The following is a 12,500-nucleotide window of genomic DNA, read 5'->3' on the forward strand; positions in this document are numbered from 1 at the left end:
AAGCCGGACCTACCCGTACCCCGGAACCCCCATCACTCAGCGCTTCTCACACAGTGAGTGTCCTGAATGGTTACATCTGTGATTGACGCCTGTGAGAATATCTTCTGGCAGTGTGTGAAAGGATTGTTAACCCCTTTTATACCAGATTTAGTTTATTATTATTATTATTATTATTATTATTAGAGATGAGCGAACTTACAGTAAATTCGATTCGTCACGAACTTCTCGGCTCGGCGGTTGCTGACTTTTCCTCCATAAATTAGTTCAGCTTTCAGGTGCTCCCGTGGGCTGGAAAAGGTGGATACATTCTTAGGACTGTATCCACCTTTTCCAGCCCACCGGAGCACCTGAAAGCTGAACGAATTTACGCATGAAAAGTCATCAAAAAAGTTCGTGACGAATCGAATTTACTGTAAGTTTGCTCATCTTTAATTATTAATAATAATAATAATAATAATAATAATTATAAAAAAAATAATAAAAAGTAATATATATATATATATATATATATATATATATATATATATATATATATATATATATATATAATATTTATAATCATAATCAAATTGGGATATAAAAAAATATATAAATTTTGCTTACCTCCAGCGTTTCTGTTGTGCCTCCAGGTTAGGACAGAGTAGGCAAAGCAGGAGCGCTGGAGGTAAAGAAATGTTTGGTATTTTTATTTTTTTTTTTATATCCCACGCAATGGTTAAGGTTAAAATAGTAAAAAAAAATATATATAAATAAATTTAAAAAAAGCTCCTCCCGGAGTTCTTCTTTAACACTTCCCTTTCTAATTGTCATATCAGATTATTTTTCCATCTACAGAGCCACATAGGGGGATTGTTTTTTTTCCATTACTCTTTGTAATTTGTAAAGAAAAATATTCTGTAAAGCAAAACAACAAAAAAATATTTTGTGGGCTGAAATGGGGGGGAAAAAAATGCAATTCCAAAATTTGAGGGATTTCCTTTTTATACCAACATATTTACCAAGGGTAAAAATAACAATTCTGATCATTTATATAATTGTTTTACTGCTTATGAAATATAACGTTTTTGAATCGCGCTATTGATTTTTATAAAAGGTGGTGGTTTTCTTTTGCACAGTATTCTACAGTTTTTATTGGTATTATTTTGGGGTAGATGGGACTTCTTGGTAACTTTTTTTCATTGAATTTTGTTCTGATATATCAATTGGGGGGGGGGGGATCTGAATTTTTATCAGGGACGGGGCTATTTATATTTTTAGACGCACCCTGCGGCTCCTTGCAGCCTAACTTCCAATTGGCAGGAAATAATCTGATTGAATTTGGTCGCACGTTACTTATATGTAAACTATAATACTGTTCAGGAATGCCTCCATGCCGACAATGTCCGCAGCCCTAGTGTAAAACAGCGACGCCCAGGCAGTTAAATCATACTTTACTACCATATTGGTTCGGGGGCAGGATGATTAAATCTCCCAGGTAACGCTGGGTTATTCTGTGGCACTTTACAATTCTGTGTAATGGTTGGATGGATCATATAGGTCGATGGATACGTCTCCACTGCAGCCAAATAATATGCCGGGTTCCCCCATATGTATCAAGGATTTTCTGTTCTTCTTTCGCCAGGCGCTTGTTACTATGACTATAACCAGTCCATGTACGTGTTTGGCGGCTGCACACAGAGTAGCTGTAACGCTGCCTTCAATGACTTGTGGCGTCTGGACCTCAACAGCAAAGAATGGATCCGACCTCTGGCCTCCGGTGAGTGACGTCTGTGCTGCGGGTAACACAGGTTCACGGTTTCAGCGACTTTTAGCTGTAGAGTAAAGGGAACAGAGGATCTGCCACAAATCCACTCTGGGTGGACGGATCCTGGTGGCAGTTCTGTGACATCTCTGGTGTTGACCAAAAAATATTAACCTCCGATTGACCGCTAATACACCTGTTTAGAGCAGTCATTAAGGGTTCTTGTTCTAGCCCCCTGACTTTCTTACAGCAAGGCCAGAATACGGCAGCGCAGAATTACCGGAGCTCGGCTGTCAGGAACCTCTGGTCCTGATAGATCATGTGATCAAATCGCCAATGCTGCATGTGAAGAGTTTCTGTGCACTGCTGTGACTTGTGTCTGTCAGGTACATTAAAACACACATTTGATATAACCACCTATGTAATGACCCAAACAATAAAACCATCCCAAATTCTGTAAAGCAAACCAACCCCCCCCCCCCCCCCAAAGTGATTTTATTTTGTTAATTCGCTCCCCCAAAAATGGAAATTGTTCAAAAAGTCCAAATGGTTCCAATACAAAAACAAAACTACGTTTCCTCATTTAAAAGAAAAAAAAATAAATAAAGCCCCAACATAGCGCCGTCAAAAAATAAAAAAAAGTTAGTCTTGTGTCTTGTAATGTGACTATTTTATTTCTTAATTTTTTTTTGTTTTGTTTCTGTTGAGCCATTGTAGTTAAATGTTTGTGTAATAAGATAAAATGAATAGACTTCCAGTTCTGGCGCGGGCATGTGAGGCGCACGGAGTCAGTCACCCCTCAAGTCGGCAGTGAAAGGTCCTGGGGCGTGGAGGACACTGGGAATCAGTCATCTGCGGCCGTGGATTCTCCCGGACACTCGGCGGCCTCCTCCCCTCTCTTCACTGCGGCGGCCATTTTCAGACAGCGCACGTAGTGCAACAGTAAGGACTTCCCCGAGTGCTCCCTGCCTAAAGTCAGCAGAGCGGGTGGGAGCAAAAACAGGTACCGGGGTCTCACAACTTGCTTTCCCGCAGCCCCAATGTCACCTGTGTGGCTTCTGTTTGGACACCGCTCTGGCCATGCTACTACCTCACATCCACTTCCACATTGTGCAGCCGCATAAGCGCAGGTGCTGTCCACAAGAAGGTCAGCGATACTCTGCAGCCATATTGTGAGGGTGAGGAAGGACCCTGTATTTGGTGGGCGCTGTAGCTGGCCTCCCAGTGCCTGCTCCCCCCATACTTGGGGTGGGGTCTACATCTGTAGGAGAGCCCTATCTCTCCCCACTGGGGTTTTCTAGCAGTGCTCTCAAGCAGGGAGCCATTCTCCTCAGCGCTTCCTCCATCTACTGGCCCCAGCAGCAATGGACCTTTATTTGAACAAGGGGTCTCTCAGAGGGGTCTCGCCGAGTGTCTGTTTGGCTGTTCTTGTCATTGTTCTTGGGGAGGTGTGTGTCTCTTTTGTAATTGACCGGTAGGGTCCCTGTTTACTACTGGGAGTTAGTGGCATAGGTGCCCCCTGGGGCCTGTACGCTCCACTCTTGCTTAGCAGATATTGTATGTTCTCATTCTGTGTACTGTGGCTGTTTCCATACATGGGCAGTTCAGCGGTAGATGGCAAATCTGGAGGGTTAATGTTGATCCACAAATCTTTTTCGCATCACGTTCTCTCACATAAGCAAGATGCGGAGGGGCACTTATCCCATTTACAGATACAGCTCTGTGCAAGGAGCGGTGACTTCTCCGTGCATGGGGAGAGCCGGGGCGCGGGAAAGGAGTTCAAGGGGGGTCGACCCACCCACGATCAGACACTTATCCTCTATCCTGCCTATAGGGGGATACATTTTCCTAAACCGGACTTCTCCTTTTAAGGGACAGCCTCTGATGTGCAGGTGATGGGATCCTACATGTGTGGACTGTAATAATGTAATCCGACCTAATACACTAAATAGTGCACCATGTGGGGGCGCTCATGCTGGGAATTGATTGCCCCCTCCTCACAACGGGCTGAGTTAATGTCAGACATGACAAGTTGCAGTAAACCTTCCCGTTTAGCGGGTGATTATTCCCGTCTCTCCTGAGAATCCGCTGCGGAGAGGTATCCCACGGGAGGGGCCACACCGCCATCCCACCCTGCTCCATGCTGTCAGGACAGGGCCGGCTGCAGGCATTTTTGCAGTCATGAGCTCATTCTGTCTGGAAAGCTGCCCAGAAGCGGTGTCATAACTTGTGCCCAGGTGATGTCTTGCCCATCCCGACTCCGGAGCGCTGGCCTCCAGCTATGGGAAGCGAGGGGGGTTGTCTGCACGTACATGTTCTTTATAGGTGTTGGGAGGTCTCGGTATCTGCAGCATTAATAACGTGTCTGATACCTGAGCCCAGGAGCCTATGGATTACATCTCATGGCACATGGAATTGCCTAGAGCAGAGTTCTGCGCAGTCGTGTGAAAGGGCTGACCTTTACCGCTGGGATCATGACCTTTTGGTGGGTTTGTCTGGTCCTGGTCTGGAGAGGGTCCGACCGGTCACTGGGGCAGAGCTGTGCGGAAATCTGCCCCTGGGCGACTGTCCTGTAAGAGCTGCCTGTCCTCATTGTTCACAGTCCTGAGTCTGAGGTTATTGGGATATTCCCAGGACCCCCGTATGTGTTTACTGGGCTGTACTGGGAGCACAAATAGCATCGCTTGGCCCCTGCAGACATTTCTGGTGGTCTTAAAAAATCCATTTCTGCTATGTTATTCTCCTTATTTCCTATATTGCAGTGTTCCCCCCCCCCCCCCCCAGGCAGTGTGCCTCCAGCTGTTGCAAAACTACAACTCCCAGCATGCCCGGACAGCCGTTGGCTGTCCGGGCATGCTGGGAGTTGTAGTTTTGCAACAGCTGGAGGCACACTGCCTGGGGGAAACACTGCTTATATGGAAAGGTGACAGACTAGAACCACCTGTGTGATGGGTTCCCGGGTCCTTGTGGTGTTTCCCCAGTCCTTTTTGAGGTATAAATACTATACATTGTACTTTTCTCTCCGCCTGGGATTCCCTCGGGAACACGGCAGGAATTTTTCCCACTGGTTTCTGGCATCAGAACTTCCCTAATGGTTCTGTCTGAATTCCTGTCTGGGAGCCGGTGAGGTCTACACAGGGGGGGGGGGGGTTGCCATGTTTGGGGACTACACTACATATAAGGGTTATACTGCACCTACAGATGTAATCCCGTCCTGCTGGTTGTCAGAAGTGTTTTTAGCGTCTCCATTGATGATATATATACAGTAGAGATGTCTCCATACTGTGTAAATAAATGTGAACTAACCGTATCCCTAATAAAAGTTTGAATCACCCCCCCCCCCTTTTAAATAAAATAAAATCCTTTAAATTTTTTTTCAAATATAAAAGCCCTTCCACTACTAAAAATAAAAATAAACTTTTTTCACAAAAAAAACAAAACTCACGTGAAATTTAAAAAATATCGGTAATTTGTATCGGTGAGCACTTACTTTTTTTTTTTTTTATAAGACCAAGTACAGATTAAAAAAAAATAATTTTATCGGGACCCTAATACACAGTACAGTGGTCCCTCAGCATACGATGATGATCCGTTCCAAATGGATCATCGTTTGTTGAGAGATTCGTGCAATGGAAAGAATAGGAAGTTATACTCACCTGTTCCCGACGCTCCGGACGTCTCTGCTTCCCCGGGATCCACGCTCTCCGTCGCCGCCATCACGTCACTACGCACGCTGCTCCTATTGGATGACGGGACGGCGTTGCTTGGCGACGTAATGACGACTATGGAGAGCGCCGGCGATGCAGGGGATCCCAAAGAGGACGCTCCGGAGCCCCAAGGACAGGTAAGTGATCGTCAGCGGACCGCACGGGGCACCGTAAATGGCTATACGTTGGCAGCTGAAGCAGTCTGCGCTGTCAGATAGCCGTTTATGCGTTGGCCCCCGACATACAAAAGCATCGTATGTTGATGCTGCCTTCACCATGCAATGGACTCTGAGAGTGATCGTATGCTGGAATGATCGTAGGTCGGGGCCATCGTAGGTCGGGGGGGTCACTGTGTGTATGTATATATATGGTATGTCGGGGGTCACTGTGTGTGTGTATATGTATGTGTGTGTATATATATATATATATATATATATATATATATATATATATATATATATATATATATATATAAAATATTGGTATGTCGGGGGTCACTGTATATATATATATGGTATGTCGGGGCCATCGTAGGTCGGGGGGGGGGGTCACTGTATATTCTTGTCATCCATCATAACCTCTTCCCCATCAGTGGTTGCATTTTACTTCTCTTGTTTTCACAGGTTCCTATCCCTCTCCTAAAGCAGGGGCCACACTTGTTGTATACAAGGAGCTGCTGGTTCTGTTTGGAGGATGGACGCGTCCCAGCCCATATCCCTTACATCAGCCGGAACGCTTCTTTGATGAGATTCATACGTACTCCCCATCTAAAAACTGGTAGGATGTGATTGGCGTTTGCTGCCCCTCAGGGAGTGTAACCACCATCTACCCCCCCCTAATGAATGGTTCGGCCGAGTAGGGTCACATGTGCCGGATTTGCTGCTGCGTATTTTCCTACCCATTGAAGTCAATAATTAGCTAAATCAGCTGCAGAAAATACACAGAAAAATACGTCACATGTGACCCCACCCTAAAAATAATTGCAGAAAATGGTGTTGGGTTCAGCTTTATGTATTGCCTGTTGGAAAAAAAATCGAAGGAGAATCCTGGAAATTTTTTCGCTATTTTTCTATAAAGCTAGAACCTGTCATGATCTTGTTAAATTTTACAGTCCTTCCCGGTCACCGCCCCCATCATGATAAACCACCCCCTCGTACCTTTTTTTTATTTTTTTAATATTTTTTTTCTACCTTGATATTGTTCTGTATTTTCTGTTCAGTCTCAGTCAGATTCACAGACTGGGAAGGGGCGTTCCCCAGCAGGCGTGACATCATCTGAAGCCATACAGGGGAGAACTTCCTCCCTCACTCTGCTACACACAGCCCAGAGCAGTTCAGTGTGAGATGAGCTATGATTGACTAAGGCTGCACCCCCCTCAGCATTTCCTGCTTTTAGACTTCTGCCAGGCCAGCAGGAGTCCAAAGTCTGTTAGAAAGATTTTTTATTTACCATAAATAGTGTAATAGCAAAAATTAGTTTTAATGACATTGCCCATTTAAGAATTAAAGATAATGCTCGTATAGCTGCCAATTCCATTCCTTTTTGGGTTGAATTGGGTGTTTTGTCTTTTTCTTTGTCTTCCTCCTTGTTTCCTTGACGACATTAACATTTCTTACCATGTCGTCCTTCTAGGTGGAACTGCATTGTGACCACCCATGGGCCCCCTCCGATGGCCGGGCATTCATCCTGTGTGATCGGGGATAAGATGATCGTGTTCGGGGGATCTCTTGGTTCTAGGCAAATGTAAGTTGTCTTTCCCATTATACTGTGCAGCCGCCATATGATGCCACCCATGTACATTACTGCACCCCTGCGCAGGTGGCAGCTGTAATAAGTAACAGCATTGTTCTTGTCATACAGGAGCAATGACGTCTGGGTGCTGGACATGGAGCAGTGGTCCTGGTCCAAACCAAACATCTCCAGGCCCAGCCCTCACCCCCGAGGAGGACAGTCCCAGGTAAGGATTGATACCAGGGGCTGTATCACTGCTCTTCATTGGAGGATGGGGGGGATGGATGGATGGGGGGGGGATGAGGATGGGGGGATGGATGAGGATACGGGGGGATGGATGAGGATACGGGGGGGGGGGGGATGGATGAGGATAAGGGGGGATGGATGAGGATACGGGGGGATGGATGAGGATACGGGGGGGGGGGGATGGATGAGGATAAGGGGGGGGGATGGGTGAGGATAAGGGGGGGGGATGGGTGAGGATAAGGGGGGGGGGATGGGTGAGGATAAGGGGGGGGGATGGGTGAGGATAAGGGGGGGGATGGGTGAGGATAAGGGGGGGGGGATGGGTGAGGATAAGGGGGGGGGGATGGGTGAGGATAAGGGGGGGGGGATGGGTGAGGATAAGGGGGGGGGGATGGGTGAGGATAAGGGGGGGGGGATGGGTGAGGATAAGGGGGGGGGATGGGTGAGGATAAGGGGGGGGGATGGGTGAGGATAAGGGGGGGGGATGGGTGAGGATAAGGGGGGGGGATGGGTGAGGATAAGGGGGGGGGATGGGTGAGGATAAGGGGGGGATGGGTGAGGATAAGGGGGGGGGGATGGGTGAGGATAAGGGGGGGGAATGGATGAGGATGGGGGATGGATGAGGATAAGGGGGGGGGATGGATGAGGATAAGGGGGGGGATATGGATGAGGATAAGGGGGGGGGATGGATGAGGATAAGGGGGGGGGGATGGATGAGGATAAGGGGGGGGGATGGATGAGGATAAGGGGGGGGGGATGGATGAGGATAAGGGGGGGGGATGGATGAGGATAAGGGGGGGGGGATGGATGAGGATAAGGGGGGGGGGATGGATGAGGATAAGGGGGGGGGGATGGATGAGGATAAGGGGGGGGGGATGGATGAGGATAAGGGGGGGGGATGGATGAGGATAAGGGGGGGGATGGATGAGGATAAGGGGGGGGGGATGGATGAGGATAAGGGGGGGGGGATGGGTGAGGATAAGGGGGGGGGATGGGTGAGGATAAGGGGGGGGGATGGGTGAGGATAAGGGGGGGGGGATGGGTGAGGATAAGGGGGGGGGGATGGGTGAGGATAAGGGGGGGGGATGGGTGAGGATAAGGGGGGGGGGATGGATGAGGATAAGGGGGGGGGGATGGATGAGGATAAGGGGGGGGGATGGATGAGGATAAGGGGGGGGGGATGGATGAGGGTAAGGGGGGGGGATGGATATGGATGGGGGATGATGATGTCATTGTCCTTCCCTCTTATAGATCGTAATTGACAATGAGACGATCCTGATCCTGGGCGGCTGCGGGGGACCCAATGCTGTGAGTACACGATCTGCCATATTCCCGACTTCCACCTTGTAGCGTATTGTTACTGTATGTGATGGTCTTTTTTAGCTGTGTCCCAACCAGTGTTGCAAACTACAACTCCCAGCATGCTGGGAGTTGTAGTTTTGCAACAGCTGGAGGCACACTAGTTGGGGAAACGCTGGTCTATAGTAATGTTTATTTCAGCTCTTTAAAGATGCTTGGCTGCTGCACATGAACACAAATCCCTGGACCTGGCAGCAGCTGAAAGTGGAAAATGAGGAGCACGGAGCGCCAGATCTATGGTGCCACCCCGCATGTCGGGTAAGTCTATGTCCAAGTCTGTTATTCTGCTATTGTTTATATAATCATAGATCTCATTGTTTTAGGTCTTTATTCTTTTGTGTAGATTATCTCTGTATACTGAGCGTGTTCTCCTCCCGTCTCTTATAGGTAGGTCAGTGCATAGTGGTGTTCAGTCAGGCGCCCAGCGGCCGCGCTCCTCTTAGCCCAAGCTTGAATTCCCGCCCGTCACCCATCAGCGCGACGCCACCGGCCCTGGCACCGGAGACGAGAGATTACAGGTCACACTCCCCAGTCCGGGCACCGGATGAAGCTCCTTGTGTAAATGGCCGCTGGGGAACGCTGAGGCCGCGGCCTCCCAGGCAAACCGGGGGTGGTTCCCGAGAAGGCAGCCTATCCCCAGCGCGGGGTGACGGCCTGTCTCCTGTCCTTAATGGAGGCAGTATATCGCCTGCAGCAGCTGTGGACAGCCCCTTGCATGTCATTTCCCCGGCTGAGAGCTGTGAGCACAAGGCCTCCCCCCTGCCCCCTCCTCGCCGCGGGTTCCTACCGGAGCAGAAGGATTTATGTGTCGGTGCAGAGGATTACACGTGGAAAAGAGGGGATAGCGATCTGGACGCTACAAGTAGGAACCCACATGTACAGACAAATGGAGTTCACACTCCCCCGCACATTACACCCACGCTTTCTGGAGCAGTGTCACCTGGAGCGCTCCGTCGGGGGCTGGAAGCTGTGCGCGCCCTGGTGACCCCCTCACCTCCGTCATCATCATCATCATCATCACATGGAGGGGCCGCTAACCCGGTCAGCCCCCCCACCCTCACCTCTCCAGGTTCTCCCAGCAGTGGCCATGAAGCAGCCTCTGCACGTCCGGCCCAGAGCGATGGCCATTCCCTGCCCCCGATCGCCCGTCGTCTAGGACATCACCCGCCCCAGTCACTGAATGTGGGGAAACCTTTATATCAGAGCATGAACTGCAAACCCATGCAGATGTACGCCCTGGACATTCAGGGGACCCAGGAGCGGGGCCGTGTAAATTGGAAAGTCTTCAGTAACAGCTCGGTGGTGGGACCCCCGGAGACCAGTCTACACACTGTGGTGCAGGGACGGGGGGAGCTCATCATCTTTGGAGGTCTCATGGACAAAAAACAGAACGCCAAATATTACCCCAAAACAAACGCCTTGTATTTCGTAAGAGCCAAGAGATAATGTGGAGGATGGAGACGGTTACCTAGAGCGGCCCCTCCTCCAAATCCTTTTTACACTACTTGACCCTTGTGATATCGACCCTTAGATCTCGGATACAAATCACAGAATATAGTGAGAGTGCGGGGGCCGAGGTGACAGCCGGGCCCCTCCTGCTGCAAACCCCTCTCTGCTATGGGCCCTGCACGGCTGCTGTATACAGGTGGGCACCCGGCGTCCTGGATGTCACAAGGGCCTGGTCCATGGTGCACAGTCCGTCCCGATATACGGGGGGGGGGGGGGGGCTTCTATTACAGTCCGGCCCGATATACGGGGGGGGCGGCTTCTACTACAGTCCGGCCCCGATATATGGGGGGGGGGGGGGGGCGCTTCTATTACAGTCCGGCCCCGATATACCGGGGGGGGGGGGGGGGGGGGGGGGGGCTTCTATTACAGTCCGGCCCCGATATACCGGGGGGGGGGGGGGGGGGGGGGCGCTTCTATTACAGTCCGGCCCCGATATATGGGGGGGGGGGGGGGGGGCGCTTCTATTACAGTCTGAGGGTCTGTGATTCTCCAGACGGTGGGGGGTGCTGTGGTTTTATATCTAATTAATGACAATCCGCCCTCAGAACTACAGCACCCATCATCCCCCAGGGTCTATGGACTGTAGCTGGGGGGTGCAGTGGGGCTGATTTGCATTCTGCGGAATCTCATTGAGGGGATAAGAGACCGGATACAGTAGTGATCGGACCGCACTAATCAGTGGTACTGTCTGATGTGCGGGGGACGCTGATCACTTTGATGCCTACTGTGCCCGGATCCTCCCCGCTGTTTGGCCGAAATCTGTTTTTCTGTATATGCTAATTAGGTGCTAACTGGCAGAGGCGGGGTTACTGGCACTGACATCAGCTCCGCCCAGCTAATCAATATTCCTCCCCTCCCTCCACCTCTCCATTACAGAAGAGGGAGGAATATTGATGAGCTGGGCGGAGCTGATGTCAGTGCCAGTAACCCCGTCTCTGCCAGTTAGCACCTAATTAGCATATACAGAAAAACAAAGATTTCGGCCAAACAGCGGGGAGGATCCGGGCACAGTAGGCATCAAAGTGATCAGCGTCCCCCGCACATCAGACAGTACCACTGATTAGTGCGGGGGGGAGTAAGCGGACAGTTTTCCTTTAAGGGAATCTTCCTGGGGGTAGATAGACTTTCACCGCTCTTGTTACCTGTATCTGCAGGATTTGGGGCCCCTCATTATGTCTCTAGGAACCAAGCAGGAAGGATTAGCCCCCCACCTGCTCATGTCTCCAGGAGCCCAGCACAGCCTCATAAAGGGGAGCGGGCGTGAGCATTAGATTAACCATAGGCCCCTGCTGGGCGGAGTTGGTTCTGTCCATAGGCCCCTGCTGGGCGGAGTTGGTTCTGTCCATAGGCCCCTGCTGGGCGGAGTTGGTTCTGTCCATAGGCCCCTGCTGGGCGGAGTTGGTTCTGTCCATAGGCCCCTGCTGGGCGGAGTTGGTTCTGTCCATAGGCCCCTGCTGGGCGGAGTTGCTTCTGTCCATAGGCCCCTGCTGGGCGGAGTTGGTTCTGTCCATAGGCCCCTGCTGGGCGGAGTTGGCTCTGTCCATAGGCCCCTGCTGGGCGGAGTTGGTTCTGTCCATAGGCCCCTGCTGGGCGGAGTTGGTTCTGTCCATAGGCCCCTGCTGGGCGGAGTTGGTTCTGTCCATAGGCCCCTGCTGGGCGGAGTTGGTTCTGTCCATAGGCCCCTGCTGGGCGGAGTTGCTTCTGTCCATAGGCCCCTGCTGGGCGGAGTTGCTTCTGTCCATAGGCCCCTGCTGGGCGGAGTTGGTTCTGTCCATAGGCCCCTGCTGGGCGGAGTTGGTTCTGTCCATAGGCCCCTGCTGGGCGGAGTTGGTTCTGTCCATAGGCCCCTGCTGGGCGGAGTTGGTTCTGTCCATAGGCCCCTGCTGGGCGGAGTTGGTTCTGTCCATAGGCCCCTGCTGGGCGGAGTTGTAAGTCCATTATTCTCTCTCCAGGGCCGCGTCCATCTTTAAAGCCACAGAGCAGCCATGTTGTTTTGCAGCCTCCATGTGCAGAGAGGAGGGGCTCGGGGGGTGGGGGTGGTGGTTGACGCTCTTGCTGGGTTCTGTAGTGCCTCAGCCTGGGGTCACAGCTCCTGGCCGCCTCTCTGGGGTCCTCGGCCTCATACATATCGCAGCTGATAATTAAATTATTCCCCCATTCTTATTAAAAAAAGTCTTATTGCATGGTCCGGCCCCCGAGCAGTCAGC

General features: G+C 50.7%; 1 protein-coding gene across 1 annotated transcript in view; it reads left to right on the forward strand.

Annotated features, from left to right (window-relative positions):
* FBXO42 (F-box protein 42) overlaps positions 1 to 10,499 on the forward strand; it is a 22,436-nt gene extending 11,937 nt beyond the window's left edge. Inside the window, exons 3-10 of the mRNA XM_056542341.1 lie at positions 1 to 53; positions 1,622 to 1,756; positions 6,072 to 6,225; positions 7,081 to 7,191; positions 7,309 to 7,405; positions 8,677 to 8,733; positions 8,926 to 9,042; positions 9,172 to 10,499. The exon at positions 1 to 53 is cut by the window's left edge and continues 64 nt beyond it. Of these exons, the coding sequence (XP_056398316.1) occupies positions 1 to 53; positions 1,622 to 1,756; positions 6,072 to 6,225; positions 7,081 to 7,191; positions 7,309 to 7,405; positions 8,677 to 8,733; positions 8,926 to 9,042; positions 9,172 to 10,230 (1,783 nt within the window). The 3' untranslated portion in view covers positions 10,231 to 10,499. The remainder of the gene's footprint in view (positions 54 to 1,621; positions 1,757 to 6,071; positions 6,226 to 7,080; positions 7,192 to 7,308; positions 7,406 to 8,676; positions 8,734 to 8,925; positions 9,043 to 9,171) is intronic.
* The last annotated feature ends 2,001 nt before the right edge of the window (positions 10,500 to 12,500 follow it).

Source organism: Hyla sarda, chromosome 10, assembly GCF_029499605.1.
Source record: "Hyla sarda isolate aHylSar1 chromosome 10, aHylSar1.hap1, whole genome shotgun sequence".
NCBI classification, from domain to species: Eukaryota; Metazoa; Chordata; class Amphibia; order Anura; family Hylidae; genus Hyla; species Hyla sarda.